The sequence below is a fragment of the Bufo gargarizans genome, chromosome 3 (assembly GCF_014858855.1).
Source record: "Bufo gargarizans isolate SCDJY-AF-19 chromosome 3, ASM1485885v1, whole genome shotgun sequence".
Lineage (NCBI taxonomy): Eukaryota > Metazoa > Chordata > Amphibia > Anura > Bufonidae > Bufo > Bufo gargarizans.
The window spans coordinates 295,293,948-295,318,204 of NC_058082.1; the positions used below are offsets into that span (position 1 = coordinate 295,293,948).

General features: G+C 44.1%; 1 protein-coding gene across 1 annotated transcript; it reads left to right on the forward strand.

Annotated features, from left to right (window-relative positions):
* Positions 1 to 969: 969 nt before the first annotated feature.
* Positions 970 to 24,257, forward strand: KPNA6 (karyopherin subunit alpha 6). The gene is made up of 14 exons (XM_044284579.1): positions 970 to 1,045; positions 9,684 to 9,817; positions 12,323 to 12,418; positions 14,201 to 14,300; positions 14,460 to 14,554; positions 14,630 to 14,761; positions 14,871 to 14,959; positions 16,520 to 16,619; positions 16,718 to 16,881; positions 19,236 to 19,314; positions 19,811 to 19,936; positions 21,826 to 21,953; positions 22,034 to 22,215; positions 22,967 to 24,257. Exons 1-14 carry the CDS (start codon positions 1,042 to 1,044, stop codon positions 23,152 to 23,154), a joined length of 1,617 nt encoding a protein of 538 aa, XP_044140514.1. The 5' UTR covers positions 970 to 1,041; the 3' UTR covers positions 23,155 to 24,257.

Genomic DNA, 24,257 nt, shown 5'->3' on the forward strand with positions numbered 1-24,257 from the left:
ACCTCAGACAATGGGGCATATGGCTAGGATATGCCCCCATTGTCTGATAGGTGCGGGTCCCACCTATCTCGCAGCCAAAAACAAAGCCGGCAAAGTGGTGGCCAGCAGTGCTTGGTTCGGCCACCACCAAGCGTTCCTATTGGCCCGCCGAAAATAGCTGATTTGCTTGTTTAGCTATTTTCGGAATCCCCATAGAAATGAATGAGAGCGCACAGCACTTGCACGGCCGCAGCTTCCATTCACTTCTATGGGTCAATCGGAAATAGCTTAGCCAGATCTCTTCTATTTTCAGCAGCCCCACAGAAATGAATGGTGGGCGGCCGCGCATGCGCGGTGCGTCCTCCTTCACTTTGCCGGCTGCGTTTACGAGATAGGTGCGAGACCCAGAGATGGGACCCGCACCTATGAGACAATTGGGGCATATCCTAGCGATATGCCCCCATTGCCTGAGAAGGGAATACCCCTTTAGACAGCTGATCAGTGGGGTCCCTGATGTCTGACACCCACTGATCACATTCTGATGACCTATCCTGAGAATCCTGATGACTCATCAGCCCTTATAAACGATATTTTCACAAATGCTGGTCATCATTACATGATAGCATGATGCAGGATATGAATCCTGAAAATAAGTTTAGTCATCCACTTATTTAGTCAGGAAAGATTCACACAGTCACATGCAGAAAGTGAACGATAGCGCCCTCTACAGACACTGTCAGACAGCCGAAGAAATACAGCACAAACCGCACACATTGTAACCTCTATGGGGTTGACTGTGATGGGCTGGGTTTAGGAGCTGTTTATTCATAAACCGAGATTTAAAACACATATCTTTACGGAAGACCTTGCAAAATAGAAGCCTGTCCCTTTAAAAAAGGTGGAACGCACGCACCAGTTGTGGTGACACGCACGTAGAAGGAGTTTCCTGACGTTTACTTACGCAAATTCGCTCCGCGCCTTAGATTGTCATTCACAGGCTTCCGTTAGTCAGACATATTGTCCCAGAGAAGCCGGGAGAGGCCCTGACAGACCGGGGACAGCATGGGTGAGATTTGGGAAGGAGATAGGAGGGGGTGAATGGAATGTGACGGTGAAATGAGGGTATTTAGCATGGCACTGCCCTGACTACATGCCCGTCCCTGGGATGGAGCCCCGGGGGCGCTGCATCCCACCCTGGTGCTGGAGGCAGCTTCACTGGCAGTTGGGAGTGTTCTGTTAGTTCCCTCCATGTGCACAACCCTTGTCTCCTTAGGGGTGGGTGGTAGTGCTGTGATGATTAGGGGCATTTCATGCCATCAGTACCTATGGTAGTGGTGCCAGCGTCACTGCTGCTGTGTATATGTGGGCTCATGTCATCCTGTAGTGTCCGCAAGGCAGGACATGTTCTATTGCAGGCACTATGCCACCCCTGCCATGAAGCATACCATGCCAGTTTTATCCCACCGAAATGCAGCAACCTGCATCATTTGAATTGGGGGTCACATTACGACCACTTATAGGAAACTGGCATAAAGGAGAACTGATTTAGTTGCCCATAGCAACCAATCAGATTCCATCTTTCACAGCTGCTTTGGAAACTTAAAGGTGGAATCTGATTGGTTGTCATGGGCAGCTAAACCAGTTTTCCTTTACGCCAGTTCGATAACTCTCCCCTAAGATCTTATTTTACATAACATACACAGATTTATTACTAGGTCAGTGGGCTTTATCTGTTACACTTGACTTCCCCTTATAGACTATCCTGGATTTCTAGGGCGACGTAGCAAGGCACATTATATAACGGCTCCATAACCCCTCTAAGGTCTCGTTCACACCTCCGTCTGTTTCTTCTCTGCACCACCTACAATATAATGCGGATAGCACACTGACCCATTCATTTCTGTGGGGCCGTGCACACGTTGTGGGTTTTTTGCTGATTTATTTTTTTATTCCACAAATGATAAAACCTGTTCTGTTCCATTTTGTGGGAGTGAGAAAAACAGGGAATGCACATGGTAGGTGTCCATATTTTGCAGATCCAGTTGTTTGCAGACCGAAATATCGAAACGGCCGCGTGGTCTTAGCCTTTTGCAAAACGTTGTCTCACATGTAACCAGGAGATTTCCTCCTTGGAAATGTATGTCTGCAAGTGGGCGATCGCTTGGCACCAAATGCTGCCTTATGGCGTGCAAGCTACAGATATCGCCTGTATACTGCCATAGTTATGCTGCACATTGAGTATTCCGTACATGGACAGGGTTGTGATCAGCTAAGGGTTGCACTTTTTTTTTTTTTTTTTTTTTTGGGTGGTGATCCTGCCAAGACCACTTTTACACAGTCAGTGATTGTGAGCCAAAGCCAGAAATTGAGTCTACACAGACATAAGGTATAAGGGAAAGATCTGCACCTGGTTTTGGCTCAAAATCACTGATGAAAATCACTGACCAAACACTGACTGTGTGAACTAAGCCTAAGATTGTAGACCAGTCAGCAGATGTTACTTTGCTTGCAAATGTCAACTCCCATAAAAGAACATGATGCTTTATCAAAGATGCATCTTGTATCACTACCACTTAGTTTTTGGGAAACTGAAATGTTTTCCATTGTGACACAGACATAGCTGGTTGGCTCTAAACTACAGCCAGGTGTCCCCTCAGGCCAAAAAGTTCTTAAAAGGGTTGTCTCATCTCATCTCAGACAATGGGGGCATATCGCTAGGTAAGTTCCCAATATAGGTGCTGGACTCAGTGATGGGACCCGCACCTATAAGACAATGGTGGCATATCCTAGAGATATGCCCCCATTGTCTGTGATAAGACAACCCCTTTAAGTATCTGTTGTTGCTAGAACAATACTGTATTTTGAGCTCAATATATTAGGTTATCCCTTTACATGCCCCCTTGGTCATCATCAGTTTAGTACTGCGCCTGCTGAGCATCCCCTCAGACCCCAGCTTAAAAGGGTTATTGCATGACTAATATAAAAAATGAAAATCTGACATCATATAGTACATGACAATGTACCAGCCCTGTACCTCACATGGATCCAGAGATCTCCCCAGTCATTGCTCTGCTAGATTTATATCAAGCTGACAGCTCAAGGGGAGGGTCTTTACTGCTGCGGCTCAAGGGGCGTGTCCATGCTCCCCCTATCACAGCTCAGGGGGCAGTTGAAGGATGACACTGAGCATGTGCGGCCATCTCAGCTGGACAAAGAAATAAGAATAAAAAAAAAAAAAGCAGCAGGTGGCGCTATACAGATATATCTTATTGTATAACTCAGTGGCTTTGCAGAATTTTTAATTACATGCAATTACAAAAGTATTAACATCCAGGTGCTGGTTTGAAAACTGTAGGATACTTTTCGTGGGACAACCCCTTTAAGGCTAGGACTACAGAGAGACATTTATTGTAATAATACATATATATCTTTGGTGTCCCGCTGCGACTGTCACGACACCAAGCTGGATTTTTGTGCGACTGTCGCAGTGCGATACCAAAGACTATCATCACAATAAATGTTGTGCTGCATGAATGTTGTTGTACACTTTTTGTCGCGTGAGACATGTTGCTGTGTAGCCCTAGCCTAAGGCCTCATGCACACGACCATTGTGTGTCTTGCAGTCCGCAAACTGCGGATCCACAAAACACGGATGGCGTCCGTTTGCTGAACGGCATGGACAGCCATTGATATAACTGCCTATTCTTGTCTGCAAAACGGACAAGAATAGGACAGGTTATATATTTTTTTTGCTGACTACGGAACGGAGCAACGGATGCGGACAGCACACGGAGTGCTGTCCACATCTTTTGCGTCACCGTTGAAGTGAATGGGTCCGTATCCGAGCTGCAAAAACTGCGGCTTGGATGTGGACCAAAACAACGGTCGTGTGCATTAAGCCTAAGGGTGTTGACCATGATTAGAGAAACAGGGCTGCTTACCTCCAAAAACCACATCTGTGCATGGTTTAAGTGCGGTGATGCTGCCATACCACAAGTAACCTATAGACAGGTGGTGTGCCATTTTTTTGGTGAAAGGAGCCTTGTTTTTCTAATCCTGGCTAACTCCGTTAGGCGGAGGAAAAAGATTGGGCAGTGGGTTCTGTGTCCACAAAGCAGCAGTTACAAAAAATTCCAACACTGTTGGACAGATTGTTCTGTGGTTTGGCTGTATTTTTACACCCAAATCACGGCAAAAATAGTCGTATGACAGCAAGTTGCTGACAGGTTACACAGTTGTTGTTTTTTGTAAGACAACTTTTTTTTTTTTTTATACACGTTGCCGTGTAGAGCCTGACTTTAAAGGGGGTTCTGAACTTTGTTTTAACTGATTATCTATCTCATCAGCTTCTGATCGGCGGGGGTCTGACACCCGGGACCCCCGCCGATCAGCTGTTCGAGAAGGCAGCGGCGCTCCAGGAGCACCACGGCCTTCTCACTGTTTACTGCTGGCCCAGTGACGTCACGACTAGTATCAACTAGCGTGGGCGGGGCTAAGCTCTGTTCACTTGAATGAAGCTTAACTCCGCCCACAGTGAGAAGGCCGCAGCGCTACTGCTTTATGGCCACTGTGGACCTTAGGGATGCATATTACCATGTCCCTATCCATCCCAGCCATCAGAAGTTTCTGAGGGTAGAAGTCCAATTGGATTAGGAAGTACTTCATCTTCAATTTCAGGCCTTACCCTTTGGGCTTTCGCAGGCTCCGAGTGTGTTTACAAAAATTGTGTCAGAAATGATGGCCCATGTGAGGAAGAAAGAGATAGTCGTCATCATACCTTACCTGGACGACTTTCTTCTAGTGTCCCAATCACATCGGGCCCTTCAGAGACAGATTGCCTGGTTGAAGGAAGTTCTAAAAGAGCTAGGATGGCAGATAAATCTAGAAAAGTTCAGTTTATGTCCAAGTCAGAGGTGCAACTTCCTAGGGATGATTCTAGACTCCAGAGCCCAGAAAAGTCTGTTTCCCCTTCAGAAGGCCTTACTGATCAAGTCCAGGGTCCAACACATTCACTCACACCCGTCTGTCACTCTAAGAGAGCCCATGTTTGTGTTGGACCTCATGACGGCTGCAATTCCAGGAGTAGAATGGGCCAGGTATCATTCAAGGATTCTACAGGAATGGGACAGATGTATACTCTCACTGGACTTGGAGATATCTCTATCTCCTGGGACTCTGAGCTCCTCGAGGTGGTGGATAAATTTAGAGAACCTTCAAAAAGGGGTTCCGTGGATCAGAGAAGCGGTTCTTCCTTTGATTACAGATGAGAGTCCAACCGGTTGGGGAGCCCATGTGCAGTCATCAGATATTTAGTCTGGCAGAGGCTTCTCTATCATCTCTCTCTGCGGTGCATCTCAGGGGCTCGGACAATGTAAAAGCGGACTTCCTCATTTGTCACCACCTAGCAGAATGCTTGGGTGTATAGGGAGAGGCATTACCAGTACAAAGAGGGAGGTGCTCTACAGAGCACTAGTGAGACCTCATTTGGAGTATTGTGCTCAGTACTGGAGACCATATCTCCAGAAGGATATTGATACTTTGGAGAGAGTTCAGAGAAGAGCTACTAAACTGGTACATGGATTGCAGGATAAAACTTACCAGGAAAGATGAAAGGACCTTAACATGTATAGCTTGGAAGAAAGACAGAAACTTTTAAATCTATAAAGGGAATCAACAAGGTAAAAGAGGAGAGAATATTTAAAATAAGAAAAACTGCTACAAGAGGACATAGTTTTAAATTAGAGGGGCAAAATTTTAAAAGTAATATCAGGAAGTATTACTTTACTGAGAGAGTAGTGGGTGCATGGAATAGCTTTCCTGCAGAAGTGGTAGCTGCAAATACAGTGAAGGAGTTTAAGCATGCATTGGATAGGCATAAGGCCACCCTTCATATAAGATGGGGTCAAGGGCTATTTATAGTATTCAGTATATTGGGCAGACTAGACGGGCCAAATGGTTCTTATCTGCTGACACATTCTATGTTTCTAAGCCAGGGGGAGTGGTCCCTAGATCAGAGGGTTTTCAACCAGGTCACAGCATTATGGGGCATTCCGGAGATAGATCTTTTTGCCACCAGATCAAACAGAAAGGTAGAAGTTTTCTATTCCCCATCTCCGGGAGAACATCCGAAAGCGGTGGACGCATTGTCTCAATCTTGGAGACAGGGCCTTCTCTATGCCTTTCCCCCACCTTAAAATGTTACCGAGGTTCTCCTGGCTCCGCAGAATGTCAATAGCAACCCCATGGGTGCTGCTGGACAGTCAGGAGCTTCTGTCTCAGGGTCCAGTCCTTCACCCAGAAGTAAAAAATCTACATCTGATTGCTTGGCTCTTCAGAGGGAGATTTAAAAAAAAAAAATAAGGTCTTTCTGAAGAGGTAGTTAACACTCTGTTGGCCAATCTGAAGAAGGTTACTTCTGAGATCTATCTTAGAGTTTGGAGGGCCTTTTTTAGATTTGCTAATAGACCAGTGGATGTGCTAGAGGTTCCTGACATTCCGCTAGTGCTAGAATTCTTGAAGGAAGGTTGGAAGAAAAAACTCAGGCCTTGTACTTTAAAAGTCCAGATATCTGCATTAAGTGCCTTGTTTGAGTTTAGACTAGCAGTTCATCCCTGGATCAAGAGGTTTGTTATAGCTGTGTCCAAGTTATCACCAGTCTCTAAGGTCAAGACCCCTCTTTGGGATTTAAACTTGGTCCTCTCTCTGCACTCTCTTCTGTTCCCTTTGAGCTGATTGATAGTATCTCCCCTAAGATGCTCTCTCTGAAGCTTGCTTTCTTGCTTGCCATTACCTCGGCTAGAAGGGTTAGTGAGATCAGTGCACTCTTTGCTGACCCCACCTCTATTTGGTTATCTTGGAGGATCGGATAGCGATTTCTCCTGGTCCTTCTTTTTTACCAAGTCTCTTCTCTTTTTCACCACTCTCAGGAGATAGTGCTACCTTCCTTCTGTGCCTCCCCTAAGAATGAGAAGGAATCGGAGTTCCATTGCCTAGACATTAGGAGGTGTATTTTACAATATCTGAAAGTTACTCAGCCTTGGAGAGCCTCCTCTCGTCTGCTGCTTTCGTTTCAGGAAGCTAAGGGTTCACTCTACAACGGCATCCTCAAACTGCGGCCCTCCAGCTGTTGGAAAACTACAACTCCCAGCATGCCTGAACAGCCTACAGATATCAGCCTACAGCAGGGCCTTGTGGGAGTTGTAGTTTTACAACAGCTGGAGGGCCGCAGTTTGAGGATGCCTGCTCTACAAGATCAGGCGCCACATCTTGGGCAGACAGAGCTTCAGCTTCAATTGATCAAATTTGTAGAGCAGCTACCTGGAGTTCTTCTCATACTTATTTTTTAGGCATTATAGACTAATGAGGGTCTTTTATTTGGCCGTAAGGTACTGCAGGCTGTAGTCCCGCCCTAGATAGGATTCTTGCCTATTCTCCAGGGGTGCTGTTATAGGCGAAAGAGAAATATTGGATTACACTTACCGGTAATCGTTTTTCTTTGAGCCTTTGACAGCATGTCGCAGTGCGACACCATAGACTACCATTATAAAAATTGTCACGTGACATTAATGTCGTGTGACACATAGTGTAGTGCGACATGTCGTCGGGTAGACCTAGCCTTAGGCCTCTTTCACACGAGTGTGTCAGATTAGCTCTGTATGCGTTCAGGGTGCTTTCAGTGAAACTTGCACCATTTTGCAAGCAAATTCAGTCACTTTTGGCTGCGATTGGGTTCAGTTCAGTTTTTTTCCACGCAGGTGCAATGCTTTTGATGCGTTTTTCACGCATGTGATAAAAAAAATTAAGGTTTACAAATAACATCTCTTAGCAGCCATCAATAAAAAAAAAACTCATTGCATCCGCACTTGCTTCCGGATGCAATGCGTTTTTCACTGAAGCCCCATTCACTTCTATGGGGCCAGGGCTATGTGAAAAACGCAGAATATAGAACATGCTGCATTTTTCACGCAACGCAGACCCATTGAAATGAATGGGTCCGGATTAAGTACGGGTGCTATGCGTTCACGTCGCGCATCCCACCCGCGTGGAAAACTCGCTCGTGTGAAAGGGGCCTTATTGTCATAATGCTGACATTTACAAAGACAGTATTTTATGCCATTGTTGGTTGTCCCTCCTGCGCTGCCAAAGTATACGGCTAATTTACACCATTAATTAGGTGCATATATAACTTATAAACCTTTCAAGCTCTCCCGTAGCTTTGTTAGAATGTGAAGCCCAAAACTAAATCCTATACTCAAGATGTGGCCTTATGAAGGGTTTATAAAGGCATAATATTAGGCTACTTTCACACTAGCGTTCTTCGGTCCGCTCGTGAGCTCCGTTTGAAGGGGCTCACGAGCGGACCCGAACGCAGCCGTCCAGCCCTGATGCAGTCTGAATGGAGCGGATCCGCTCAGACTGCATCAGCGCTTGCAGCGTTCGGGTTTCCGCCTGGCCGTGCGGAGGCGTGCGGATCCGTTCAGACTTACAATGTAAGTCAATGGGAACGGATCTGCTTGAAGATGTCACCATATGGCTCAATCTTCAAGCGGATCCGTCCCCCATTGACTTTACATTGAAAGTCTGAACGGATCCGCGCAGGCTACTTGCGCACTTGCGAAATTTTTTAAAGTTATTAATGCAGACGGATCCGTACTGAACGGAGCCTCCGTCTGCATTAATATGATCGGATCCGTTCAGAACGGATCCGATCAAGCGCAAGTGTGAAAGTAGCCTTACATTGGTTACAGGGTTGTTGTTTTTTTATACACCCTAGAATCTTATTTGCTTTTGCTGCTGCTGCCTGACATTGATTACTTCTGCTTAGCTGACTTGTAATCAGAATACACAAGTCCTTCTCTTGTTCTGTTGTCCCCAGTTTTTTTTTTCCATTTAATTTGTGTGTAGCCATACAATACTGTGGCCTAGATGCATTACTCTACATTTTATCAACATTAAAATTACCTACGTCTTTGTGATAGTTGACAATTCTTTGAAGTGTCCTATACAGTTTTGTGTTATCACTAAAATCTGACACGTTACTCTCAATTCCGGCCACAAGACCACTGATCAAGAGAATTGGGCCTAACCCAGATCTTTGTGGTATATCGCTGCTGACTTTAGCCCGTTTTTTGAGTATGTACCACTTACAACAATTTTTAGTTTTCTGTCATGTAACCAATCTTTTACCCATGTGCATATATTGTCCCCTAGTCCCTGCATTTGTAGCTTCACTGCAAGCTAATGTTTCTCTACTTTTGGCTGATTGCCTTAGAGCTGTATCTCAGACCCCTTTCTTAGGAGTAGGCCACGTGGATCGACTAGGGTGTATCCAGAACAGTGTGGCCATGCAAAACTTGACGTTATTCAACGAATTCATTACAACTAGCGTTTTAGGGACCCATCAATGAGTACCTTTTAAATATCCTTATTTAAAAAAGATTTTCCATATCTGTCGGATAGAGAAACCTACCCAAGACCCTTACATGGCAGTTAAGTGGGTTCTCATGACCCCTGTTCTGAAAAGTAATAAAAGCTGGCAACTGGCACAGTTTAAATGGGAAGATCTTGTATATGGAAAACAACTTTAAAGGTGTCTGTGACATTAGCAGGTTGAATTAAATCAAATAAATTTTGCCTCTAAACTTTAGCAAAAGAGTAGTAGAATGCAAGATAAAATGTTGATGGACATGGCTTCTCCATTGTAGATTCCATAGTAAGCCCCGGGAAAGACAACAGTCGCATGAAGAGCTACAAGAACAAAGCATTAAACCCGGAGGAGATGCGCAGACGACGTGAAGAAGAAGGAATCCAACTCCGCAAACAGAAACGTGAACAACAGGTCAGAATGTTGGCTTTAAAGGGAATCGGTCACCCCAATTTTGGGCCATTATCTACAGTAATACATGAGTAGTACTTAGGGTTGAGCGGTATACAGGTGTCAGCGATATGGCAATATCACTGTTTCCTAATAACCGCGGTATTTAATGATGTCATAGGAGCGGTCGCACGTGTGCCGACCACTTCTAAAAGATCCAGGTCCTGCTGCCTGCATACATTACATGTTGGTCCCCGCAGCGGCTGCATTCTGCTTGCTCCTATTTCCCCATAACCCCACCCACCGAAGTGACACCAAGCCCAGGACCTGTCACCTTGTATCCCCCATACAGTGTAACGTCTCCTTGTATCCCCCATACAGTGTAATGTCTTTGTGGCCCCCATACAGTATACCTCCTTGTGGCCCACCGCCCCATACAGTATGTCTTCTTGTGGTCCCAAATGTTTTTTCTTCTAAATGGGTATCGGTATATATATCACTATCGCGATACATTTCTTAGTATCGTTATCATGGGAATATTTTTGAGATCGCCCAACCCTAGTAGTACTGCAGATATGGAGTCCAGATCACTGCTCAGCGCTCAGAGGTGCGTTGAAATACATGGTCAGGACTGCTATACATGTGCACATGAGTCCTCTCCATTATGTTAGAACAGAACTGCAGTCCTGACTGTATTTCAGAGCTGCTTTGAGAGCTAAAAGCGGGGGAACCTAGGGCAGTAGGAAAATGAAAACTAGTGATCTGGACTCCTTATCTGCAGTACTACTCATGTAGTACTACTGTAGATAATAGTCTGAAATTGGGGTGGCAGATTTCCATTAATTCTTAACTTGATTTCCTCTGTACTTCCCATAGTTAAATGTGCTGAGAGGACGTGTGCTTGACTACTTCTCCATACAACCCTATTCTACAACTACAGCCCTGTTCTAGAGATTTTTAGTGGTCACACAGGTTGGTCCTCCACCAGCATTTATCATGTATCCTGTGGATAGCCTGAGAGGAACGGGAAGCAGCCGTTAACACGCTCTTCATGAATGTCCAGTCTATCCTTTCAACACTGCTACTAGAAGTATTTAACTGTAGAGCAGCATATTAAGCTAATAGATCCACTTTAACCACTGGAATACCCTTTTAAAGAAAATTACGACTGTGATTCTTTATGATGAACATTTTCAAGCCATAAAACAGGAGTCTTACTGATCATTTAAGTCTTCCACCTTAGGAATTGTGTGAACATGTACCGCAGACACAGATTTCTGCTGGGAAGAATCCTTAAAGGGAACCTGTCATCAACTTTATGCTAATCTCACTGAGGGCAGTATAAAATAGTGATTGAAATGCAGATGTCAGCGTTGTCACTTATGAGCTAAAAGCAAGAGGTTGCCGAGAACCAGCATCATAATCATTGCAGCCCAGGCCTTGAGAAGAGTCAAATCTACCTGAGAAGAGTCCTGGATATACATAATCTCCTGCCCTCTCACCCATCTGCTGATGATTGGCAGTTCTCTCCTAGAGAAAGGGAGAAAACTAGGTAGAAGACTGTCAGTCATCAGCAGGTGGGCAGGAGAGCAGGAATTCCTGAATAACCAGGACTCTTCTCAGGTGGCCGGGACTCTTCTCCAGGCCCAGTCTGCAATGATTGTGATGTTGGTTCTCGGCAACCACTTACTTTTTACTTATAAATGACAGACCGCTGAAATCAACTCACCTGTCTCTACTTTATACTGCCTTTAGTATGGGCAGCATAAAGGTGATGACAGGTTCCCTTTAAAAGGAGTGTTAAGGATTTTATTTTTAAACTACATCCCCCATCCTCCACCCAACCCAGCAGGACCTTCTGCCCACTGCTCCATGGACTTCATGGATTTTCTGCACAAACGGGGGGGGGGGGGGGGTCACATGCACTGCTACATCCAGTGACTAACCTCCATAGTGATGTCATGTCATGCGTTAAAGGGGTTCTCCAGGAATGATGAAAAATGGCCTCCAGCAACCTGTCCTAGGATGGGTGGCCTCCACTTGCAGAGCTGCATAGAAGGTGAGGCCTTGCTACCCCCAGTGCTCCGATGACTTCCTTCACTTTACATTGCTGAGCTTTGCTTTCAGGCTGTTCAGCCATGACAGCATATTGCACATAGATATCATCATTACCATCTTTTATAGAGCAGAGTTCCTGCTCTACAATAGATTGTAATGGAGTGATCGTACATGAGATATGCCATTAGGCTGAGTAGCCGGACAGCAAAGCTTCACAATGGAAAGTGAAGGAAGTCACCGGAGCACTGGGTGTAGCAAGGCCTCACCTTCTATGTGGCTCTCCAGATGGAGGCAACCCATAGCGGTGGTTTCTTGTCGTCGGCGTGAGGTATGTAAATTAAATGATGTTTATCTAGTCCAGTTATAGATTGGGAAGTGAATCATACTCACAAACCTGGCCAAATAGCTATTGTCTGACCTGAATAAAACTAAATCTTGTTCTAAATGTACTGTATTTCTCCCTCTTTGTAGCTCTTCAAGCGTCGCAATGTCGAATTAGTTTCTGAAGATGCTTCCATGTTTGATGGACCTTTGATGGACCCTTTTGTCAGCTCCACCAATGCTGGGGTATGATTACTGTTAAAGATATTCACTAATGCAGTTAATTTGCTTTAACCCTTTCATGAACTGGTGTGTACTGGTAAATCCTATTGAGCCCCAAACTTCATTCTCTAATTCTCCCGTGCCTAGTGATGCCAAATATGTGTGCATTGTGTAACATATGACGTTGCGCACCACAAACCTTATTTTAGCTTTACATGGATCTGCCTCCCTCCGTGCAGTCTCTGTACATGAATAATAATCAAACAAGTACACACATTTCTAAGTAAAGGGGAAGTGCCACCTTTTTTTTTTTTTTTTTTTGTAGTCATGTGTGGTACTTTTTTTTTCTTTCTTTTTTTTTTTTTTACATTTTAGACAGACATGCAAAGAAAAAACGATTATATCCTTTCCAGAAAGCCTTCAAACCCCTCTGCCCAGGGAATCCTTTTGACGTTTTTACTGACAACCCAGTGTTTCCTATCAAGTACCAGAATGTGAAAACAGGTTTTCTGTGTCAGGGATCGGATTATCTTTGTTTTTCTGTCACAGTACCTTATTGGGCTGCAACATCCCTCCAATGGCACTGTGTGCAGGATCATGCAGTGCCATTAAATACAGCATGACCATTAATGGGCTGCCAGCACAGGGACCAGTCCATTAGCCCATTAATTTACGTGTAGTTTTTAAGGGGTTAATGGTAGCCACTAGTCCGAGTGTCCAGGGTCTGCACCCAGCCCAGTTACTGTGAGTTACAGCCATACTTGCCCACTGCACCCGTGTTTAAGAGGGGAGGACTGTAGTTGTATGTGGCAGTTTAGCAAAATTGCCCTCTGCAACCTGCCGTATAATTATGTGGTGCGGTCTGGAACGGGTTAAAGGCAACGTGTTGTCCGTTTTGTGCTGCCCTACTCATAAACAGGAAACGGCGACAGACTCCCTTATTACAAAAACTGTGTTCTACTCTGAAACACTGCCGCGTCTCAGAGAAGATGTAGGGGGAGATTTACCATGAGGAGTCCTTTTTAAGTCAGTTTTGCAGAAGTCTGTGTTGCTGTAATTTGTGTCAAATTTATTGAATTTCTTATGACGATTGATAAAGTCAGTGCATCTTGAAGGCTAACACTTCTGCTCTGAGATGTTACTCTACTTCTTATGCCACATCTTTACTGGAGTGAGATTGGGATAATTCTGCAGGGAAGCTAATTCACATAGCTAACCACCTCTCACCAACTTTACTGACAAAACTAGAGAGTAGAATAAAAATGCAGAATGTCACAAAACTTTTGCACAAATAAGCCCAGTTTTGAAACTTTTTAAAGACAGCATTTTGGAGTGCAGAGCTTGATAAATTTCCTCCATAGTTTTAAAAGCACTTACCGTATTTTTTGCCCTATAAGACGCACGTAGGTTTTAGAGGAGTACAATAAGAAACAAATATCTTTGATTAGACCTCAGGTCAGACCACCAATCGGACCGCCAATATTAATCAGACCTCGGCTCACAGACCCAATCAGACCCCCAATGTTGATCAGACCCCCAATGTTGATCAGACCCCAGATGAGACCCCCATGCCTCAGAGCAAATTAAAAAAATATATATATTACCTCTCCTGCTCCGGACACCGCCGCTCCTCACCATCAGCCGAGGACCAGGAGGCGGCGAGTACAGAGCCTTCATCGCTTCCTGCTTCTCCGGTACTAATGAGTATTCACCCCATAAGACGCAGTGACAAAAAGTGTGTCTTATAGGGCGAAAAATACGGTATCTAGATTGTTATACAGTAGTTGATGTTTTATCTACTCATAGGATGGAGTGATTACTCGAGAAATGGTTGGACTACTACTGTCTGATGATCCTGACCTACAATTGGCGACAACACAGAAATTTCGAAAGCTGTTATCTAAAGGTGAGTTTTAACATACTGTTGTCAGACGCTTCTGTTTCATTCTGTAAATATCAGTTAAGACCTCTGTCCTGTGTATATAGGGTTCTAGAACAGGAGCTTATGAGACCTGTTATGTGGTTATCTTGGAAATATACCTTTTCCGTTTTTACTTTGTTGTAGAGCCGAACCCCCCGATTGATGAAGTGATCAATGCTCCCGGTGTGGTAGAGCGGTTTGTAGAATTCCTCAAAAGGAGCGATAACTATACACTACAGGTGTGTACATGTGAGAAAAGTAGAGGAAAGCTGTTTGTGAGATGCACGTAGCTAATAATCGTCATCTTATGACAGTTTGAAGCAGCATGGGCCTTGACAAACATTGCATCAGGCACTTCCCAACAAACGAAGATCGTGATAGAAGCAGGAGCAGTGCCAATCTTTATACAGTTGCTAAATTCGGAGTATGAAGACGTTCAGGAGCAGGTTTGGGGAACTTTTTTGTCTGTTTTCGATGTTTCTCTTCACTATCTTTTGTGTCTAGCCACTGGGCAGCTTTCTGAAAATAAGTGTAATTTATTGTGGCTTCTTACAGGCCGTATGGGCTTTGGGCAACATTGCTGGTGACAGTTCAGTGTGCCGAGACTATGTGTTGAGCTGTGACATCCTTCCTCCCCTACTTAAGTAAGTACCTTATGCAGATCAATCAAGTGTAAAGCTGGCCATACATTTTAGATACCTGTTGGCTGAACTCCTGGTCGCCAGACTGCCACCCCCCCCCCCCCCACCCCCCCCCCCCGAAACGGCATACACCTGCATGTAATCATTGGATGGCACACGACTGTCAAGGATACAAAGATGAAGGCAATAATGGAGCGTCCCAGGATACAAAGCGGTGTCCTAATAGTTCTGAAGTTGAGTGAGCCGGCTCGAGGTCAAGACACAGACACGGCAACATGTTTCTCATAATGGCCTCTTTATTGCAGGAGCAGTGCACGTATTTATACACAGACAGACGCAATAAAAATGTCCTAGTGTAGACAAGCTTTGAGTTACTATTAGAGATGATCGAATTTCATGTTATGAAATTCGTTCACGCTTTGTTTGGTGGTAAAAGTATTGCGTTATGGATTCCGTTACCATGGACCATAACCCAATTCTATGACTGAGGCATTGCGTTATTCATTTCGTCATAATAGAAGTCTATGGGCTGCATAAATGATCCGTCCCGTTTCCGTTATGCAGAAGAGGACTCCCCTGCATAACGGAAAAAGGGACGGATCTGTTATGCAGGCCATAGACTTCTATTATGACAAAATGAATAACGCAGTGCCTCTAAAGGCATTCCGTCATGGAATTGCGTTATGGTCCGTGGTAACGGAATCCATAACGCAATACTTTTACCACCAAACGAAGCGTGAACGAATTTCAAAATATGAAATTTGCTCATCTCTAGTTACTATGTTTGGTTTGAGATAAGAAAATGGTTGGTCAGCATGGATGGATTAGGGGCCCACCATGGACTTTGTACTTCTGCCTTCCAAGGCTAAATCCCCCTCTTAAGTAAGTGCACGTTATACATAAATATAAAATGAATATGTATACAAAATGGACGCCTTTTATGCTTTCCCCTCACAGAAGCTTGCTTACCTCTTCTCATAACGCTCTGATGTACAGGCAATCCCAAACTAAATGCCAGAAATCAGCCCCATCTGTGGAGCACCAATGAAACCTAGTATGAGATAGTCTGCCCATTCTGAATAATCTGCTTAAAGGGGTTGGTCCATCTCACACATTGGTGGCATATCACTAGGATATGCCACCGATCTCAGATAAGTGAGGGTCCCACCTCTGGTGGCTCAGGTTCAAGATCAGAGTCTCCAGATACAAAAGATGCTTGATCGTCTGCCTTTGCAGGGCAGATCAGTTGGGAGTCAGAAGAGCCGACACCATCTTGACTATTGCTACACGCGATAAGAGAAAGCTTTATTGCGGGCCATATCTTTTTTTGCTAGGCTTTCCCAATCTTTTCCTAGCCAAAGAGGGAATTTTGGTGGCAGTTAATGGTCAGGATCCATGAGATTCAGGGTCGTTAGCAGGAGCTCTGGATGTATCTGGTCATGCTGGCAGTTAGCCACAGCCCTATGTTTTAATATTTTTGAATTTGCAGATGTAACTATACTTGGGTAAAACTACATCTATCTGTAATATTTTACTACATTTATTATATTTTGTTTCCTTCAGTCTACTCGCCAAATCAAGCCGTCTCACCATGACCAGAAATGCTGTGTGGGCGTTGTCCAACCTGTGTCGTGGAAAGAACCCACCTCCAGATTTTGACAAGGTTATTATGTATTAAATTTTTAACATTGATGGCCCTTTTTTTTTTTTTTTTTTGTTATATATTACTCTACATGTATTTGTTGATCCTGCTCTTTCTAGGTGTCTCAGTGTCTTCCTGTCCTCTCACGTCTCCTGTTCACCAGTGACTCAGACTTATTGGCAGATGCGTGCTGGGCACTTTCTTATCTTTCTGATGGTCCCAATGAGAAGATCCAAGCAGTGATCGATTCAGGGGTCTGCCGCAGGCTGGTAGAACTCTTAATGTTAGTACATGCTGGGGTAACGGGTTCTTTGCTTTGGAAGACGATCAATAAAGAAACATCATTTTATTGGCCATTGACAAGAAAGTTTCAGAAGTTGTACCTGTGTTTAGTACAACTTTAGTTATAAAAAATTGCGCGTGTGTTTTACAGTACTGTGTAGAAGTCACAGACTACCACTATTAGTGAGGGAAGGGGCCTGCCTGGGTCCTTGTTCAATTAGGGTGGTTTCACACGTGGGGGAGGGGACCGTCTTTCATCATGCTTGATCCACTCCTGGCTTTAGTGCCATGCGTGAAACCACCCTAAAGGCCCATTCTTAATTTTGCGGATTAAATGCGCACCCATTTATTTCAAAGGGGCTGCAAAAGATGCGGATAGCACACAGTGTGCTGTCCACATCAGCACGTCCGTTCTCCGGACCTGCAAAAAAGATTTTGCGGACAAGAAAAGGCATTTCTATCATAGTGAAGGATGTTGCGGAACGCACACGGCCGGTGTCCATGTTTTGCAGATACGCAATCTGCGGTCTCCAAAAACAGGTCTCTGGAAAGATTAATACATGTTTTGGAGGACATGGTGTGACCATGTACTTAAAGGGAATCTGTCACTTCCATATGGCCATATCCAGTGCTTACATGGCTCTGTAGCACACCTATACAGGACCCAGGGGCAGCGTTCAGTGTGTAGGAGCCCAGGCTGCTCTGCCTTCTTTTCACTTTACTCCTCCCCAGTCTCTGCCTTTGCCCGTCCTCCAAGTCTCTTGCCTCATCGATAGGTCCGGACTTGGAGGGCAGGCAAATGAAGAGACTGGGGAGGAGTAAAATGAAAATAAGGCAGAGCAGCCTGGGCACCTACACACTGAACGCTGCCCCTGGGCACTTGCGAGTGCTCATTTGCATATGAATTAAACTTCGTTTTTCCTGCTGGTGCAAGTCTAAAGAAGAGAACAAAGGTACCGTTACAATCCTGTATAGGTGTGCTATAGGACAATGTAAGCACTGTATATGGCCATATGGAGGTGACAGACTCCCTTTAAATACTGCAGGGGAAAAAGGTGATCTTCAGTAACGCCTTATCACAGATGTTTCCACTACTAAATCCCACTGTTGGCTGATTGCTGGGATGGCAATTCCCTTAAGTAGGTTATTCATTCTTGTTAGCACTGTTGCATTGCAGGGCTGAACTCTTAGCTTTAAGTCCAAGGGCAACATCTGCATGAAGTTTGTATGTTCTTACCATATTTGTGCGGGTTCCCTTCCACACTCTAAAAACATACAGTTTGTTAATTTAGACATTTAGGAATTTATATTGAGATATATGGCGCTGCGGAATGTTTGCGCTGTATGAATAATTAATAACTTGTTGCCAGCAAGAACTTGGAAAATATAACCTAAAATGTAATTGTTGCCTCAACAATGAAATAGTATAAAATATTTATTAGTATTCTTTATGACTTATTTTCCTTTTTTTTTTTTTTTTATCAGAATTTAGACGGTAGTCACATCTGCGTTGGTGGCTCTGTTATGAGCTGCCAACCCAGATTCCGTTAAAAATGCTGGGCAAAATATCACAGTATGCTACACTATTTTGTCTGGTTAAATGCCAGACACCTTGACAAATACCCAATGGACCCCATTACAGTCAGTGGGGTCCGTCAGGTGTCATATGATGCATCCCACACTACCGTTACTTTCATTGTTCTGTTCCTATAATGGAGCTGGCCAACACATATGAGTAGTACTGAGCACCGCAAATGTGAATAATCCCTTAAAGGCGTTCTCTGGGGCTTTGACTAAATTCTAGCTTTCAGAAGGATGAGCTTTTCACTTCTACCTACAATTCTGTTGCGCCATAGAGTTTGCAATTTGGGCCGTGCTCATGTGTCTGGCTGTGGGCTTTTCTGTGGATGTATTGACCAGATCTGCTCCTTTGTCTTCCTGTTCAACTGTACTTTTATGCAGCTGAACAGAAAGACACACGAGCGGATCTGGTCAAGACGTCAGCGGAAGAGCCTGCAGCCACTCAAACGTTCACGCGAGCACAGGCCTAATTGCGGAAGCGGCAGTACAACAGAAAGCTAAATAGTAGTGAAATGGTCTTCCTTCCTTTTTTACATTTTTGAAAAATATCAGAACCATAGTTTTGTGTTGTCTTCTCATAGTGGAAGGTTTACAAAAACTCTTTTTTTGCTCTAATCTGAAGTAACTCCCGTCTCTAATGGATAGGTTTCCAGAAAACAATTTAAGTTTATGGTTGGTCAGCCAATGATATTTCGTGCACCCTTTTGTTTTTTACTTTCATATCTATGGTCTCTGGGTAATTTTTCCTTTGTATTTTTTTCCACTTTACTAAAGGCACAACGATTACAAAGTGGCTTCACCTGCCCTGAGAGCTGTAGGAAACATTGTGACAGGAGATGACATCCAGACACAGGTGAAAAATAGTGATGGCGACTTAGGTGCCAATTGCACCAAATTTTCAAAATTGCATATACTGTAATAAGTTTTTCCACAGCTTACAGGAGTGGCGTACATAGAAAAAAAATATTAAAATGGGCTACTCCCTATTGTCAGGTTTTGCCATCCAGGGTGGAGTGCAGAGTCAATTTCACCCTCCACAGCCTTTTCATGAGTTCTTCTGGATAAGCCTTGCACGGGTTTATGCTACCTTACAGCACCATAATATAGCTGTATAGTAGCTTATTCCTTACTCCACATCTGGTGGTTGCTGTTCTTTCCCTTTTTTCTCCATCTGGCCCAGACCACCTTAAATACCTCTCCCAAACACAACTTCTCTGTAGAGTTTTCTGAGCAAGTTTGTCATTTGTCCTGCAGCCAAGTGTCACCCCCCCGCACACACACACACACTTTGTGACTTTAATGTTCAGTCTGAACAAGTAAACCTTGACCAATGTCCTTATTTTCTGCAGGTTATCTTAAACTGCTCTGCTCTTCCTTGTCTGTTACATCTTTTGAGTAGCCCAAAGGAGTCTATCCGCAAAGAGGCCTGCTGGACTATCTCTAATATCACTGCTGGGAATAGAGCCCAAATACAGGTAATGTGAACACATTGTAAAATTGTGAGAGCATGTTCACTTTTCATGATTTAACATGATTAAATGTTTTTTTTTCCACTAAGGCCTTATTAACATGTTTGTGATGACCTCACTGATAAGATGGTCCATCCATGAAGATGTTATGTTTTTTTTTTTGCCCTGTGTGTCACCTATCTTCCACAGACTCCACACTTTGTTCACATCTATGGTAGGGGTGCACCGAAATGAAAATTCTGGTCCGAAACCGAAACCGAAAATTCAGGATACCCCTTGACCGAAACCGAAACTGCCTTTTTGCCCAAATACTTTTAAAAGACCCCCCACCCCATAACAGTGCCATCCACAGACCCCCCCCCCCCCCCCCACCTCATAACAGTGCCATCCACAGACCCCCCCACCCACCCCATAACAGTGCCATCCACAGACCCCCACCCACCCCATAACAGTGCCATCCACAGACCCCCCCCCCACCTCATAACAGTGCCATCCACAGACCCCCCACCCACCCCATAACCGTGCCATCCACAGACCCCCACCCACCCCATAACAGTGCCATCCACAGACCCCCACCCCATAACCGTGCCATCCACAGACCCCCCCCCCCATTGTACAATTAATAGAAAATAGCGGGGAGGGACTGGGAGGAGGAGCTGGGGGCCGGTGCGTTCACTGTGCTCCGGCCCCCAGCTCCAGTAGTTATAAAAAGTGTGCAATTAATACGGATTCTATTCATGAGGCCCCCCTCTGCAGTATTACATTCAATATAGCCCCATCCTACTCACAGGGCTGTGCTGGCTGGCCGGGCAGAGGAGCGGCAGCGTCACAACTGACGTCATGTGCCCGGCCTACTTTCTGAATGAAGGAGGCGGCGCAGGCATGTGACGTCAGTCGTGACGCTGCCGCTCGTCTGCCCGGCCAGCCAGCACAGCCCTGTGAGTAGGATGTGGCTGTATTGAATGTAATACTGCAGAGGGGGGCCTCATGAATAGAATCCGTATTAATTGCACACTTTTTATAACTACTGGAGCTGGGGGCCGGAGCACAGTGAACGCACCGGCCCCCAGCTCCTCCTCCCAGTCCCTCCCCGCTATTTCCGGCCGATATGTAAAAATATCGGCAGAAACAGATTGGGTGCATTTTCGGCCGATATTTTCGGTGCACCCCTAATCTATGGGTTTGCCAAGTATAGCAGCTGTGCAACAGAAGTGAATGGAGTGGTAGTCCTGCATGTGTACCATTGCTATATTCTCATGAGACACACTTGGGACCACATGTATCATGATCAATGGGGGATCCCAGCGGTGAGACCCCCAGTAATCGGATACTTAAAGGAAATCTTTCACCAGTGACCTCCCTATGAAACTGTTTGCATAGACACATAGCTGTGCTTGACCTGATTAAAATGCTAGCTTTCTTTTGTTGGTCTGAGGACCCGATACTGAGTTATTATACTTTTTTCTTAATATGCAGATTAGGCCTTTGGTGCAACGAGGGCATCACTGTTGCTCATGTTCCAGCCAAGCTCCACTCCTTGCCGTGGTCAGCCCTTCTCTCATTTCTATGATTGACAGGGCCAGGCAGTGGCAACGCAGCCAGGAAGAAGCTGGCCACAGAAAGGAGCGGAGCTTGGGTGCAAAAGGGCAATGGTGGCTCCCTCATTAGTCCAAAGGTCTAATTTGTATATTAAGAAACAGTATTAACTCTGGAATGAACAAAAGAAAAACAGCATTTTAATCATGTGAACCACAGCTATGTGTCTTTGCAAAGAGTTTTATTGGGAGGTTGCTGGTGACCGATTCTCTTTAATCCCTATTCTATACATAAGGCAAAATCATTTAAAACACTTTATCTACTGATCTAGAATAAATATAGATTTATTTTGTTTCTAGGCTGTTGCTGATGCCAATATATTTCCAGTACTGATCGAGATTTTACAAAAAGCTGAATTTCGCACACGAAAAGAGGCTGCTTGGGCCATCACAAATGCCACATCTGGTGGTACCTCAGAGCAGATTAGGTAATACTAGTAACTGTAGACATATTGATAATGTATTCATGATCAGAGCTTGTGTTAACATGGATGTTCATTCATCTTAGATACCTGGTAGACCTGGGCTGCATCAAACCACTTTGTGATCTCCTGACAGTCATGGATTCAAAAATAGTGCAAGTTGCTCTTAATGGACTAGAAAATATCCTCCGACTTGGGGAACAAGAGGCAAAGCAAGGGGGTGGTGGCGGCATAAACCCTTACTGTGGACTGATTGAAGAAGCATATGGTGAGACTGAAAATTTTAGCTTTTTTTCCCCCTCTATTACATAGCTGACTTTTTATAGCTGCTTTATCAGTTCAACATGCAGGCATGTACCGTATAAGTATAATGGACATTAGCTAAATTAGGACCCAGGAGGATGCCACAGGGGTGGAATAAAAAAATATTCAAATAGGTAAATTGGGTACCTGTGTTAGGGTCAAGCGCATATATGGCAGCCACGGACTCCCCAGTGAGTCATAGTTCAAGACCATCCCTGTGCTTTGAGTATATTCGTGTGAGAATTACCAGTATATGCCAGTTTTATAGGTACAAATTGGCTGACAGATGCCCTTTAAGCTGAATTCTTAGGATGAGTGTGAGCTGTCGGGGAACTAGAGATAAGGGCTACAGATGAGAGCAGTTGACCAGCTCTGAGGTGTTCACTGAGAAGAAGAAGAAAGTCTGCAGAGGCAGTGAAAACTGTTGACATTCTTTAATAAAGACCAATTAAAAAATTAAGTATAATGCCATAATTAAAATGCACTTAAACTTGTAATATTTTATATATTAATATCAATGTCTGTAATGGAATAGGTTTGTGTTTTATGTAGTTCATGCACTGCTCTTTCAGTACAATAATATATATATATATATATATATATATATATATATATATATATATATATATACACACACTCCTACACACCGCATGAAAGATCAGTGGTGAAGATGATTTATTTTTCTGTTTAATTTGTGTTTTGCTTTCCCACTATAGGTTTGGATAAAATAGAGTTCCTGCAAAGCCACGAGAATCAGGAAATTTATCAGAAAGCTTTTGAATTGATCGAACATTACTTTGGCGTCGAGGAGGAGGACCCTCAACTTGTCCCATCTGTGGATGATTCCCAACAACAGTATATTTTCCAGCAAACAGAAGCCCCTATGGAGGGATTTCAGCTGTGAGCCAGAATCCTTAGGACAAATGGAGAATTTCATCTCCACTACTCGATTCAGGTGGTGGAGAGAGATGATGGTGAAGCAGCCATTCATCCTAAAGTCAAGTTATTCTTGGTTTATTACAGAAGTTTTCTTCTTCTCCTCTTAAACTTGCGCTTTTTTCAGGCAGAGAAAGCAGTCGTTTAACATCATGCTCAACCTTATGCTGCTTTTTGCAAGATCTGTATGTAAAGCACATACTCTCCTCTGCCACTGAACATTTTTCTGCCTCATAAGTTAAGTGTATTATTATTATTTTTTTTTTTGTTTAAAATGGACTTGCGGTATCTGAAACGCAGCAACATTGAATGCGTTGAACACCTGTTCCTTTTTGTTCAGGGGAAGAGAAGCAGCAGCAATTGTACATCTTTTTTTTTCTTGTTTGATATAGTGCTATTTAACGTTCTAAAAAGAATAAATAAGTGAAGTGGCTAAAGGCGGCGGATAGTGGTGACAAGGCGAAGCAGTCATTTACGCTACTTTCATAGATGTACTGGCAGTAACTGTGATATTTTTGGAATTAATTTTTTTTTTTGCTCCTGTGGACTTTCTTTTATCAGGAGCTGAAGTGAAATTGGGCACTTAGATTGGCAACACAAGCTCCTGAGTGCCTTATAGCATTACCTGCCTCTCCAAATATTTTATGATCTTAACATTTTCTAGCCAATGTTCATGCAAAACATTTTTGCAGTTCAAAAGGATTTAGAGGCAACCGGTTTGCAGCCTGGACCAGTATTCTTGTAATGGCAGAACAGCCAGTTGGAATTTGACTGAAGCACTTTGATTATACAGTTCCTGGTGAATTAGGGTCTGCACTTTCAGGAATACTATGGAAGATTGAAATGGTGCCACCCATAGTGTGTGCGGGCAATAAATATACCTCCAAGGTGTACAAGTGCTTGGAAGATCTCATTGTACCACCATGGATAAGGTTTTGCAGTTTACCACCAGAAACACTAACATTTTCTCCTAGGTCATTATCTTTAATACGCTGTGACTCTGGCCTGTACTGGTGTGAAATGCAGAATGGAATACAATATATCTACTTGAATTAAACTAATATATAGTTG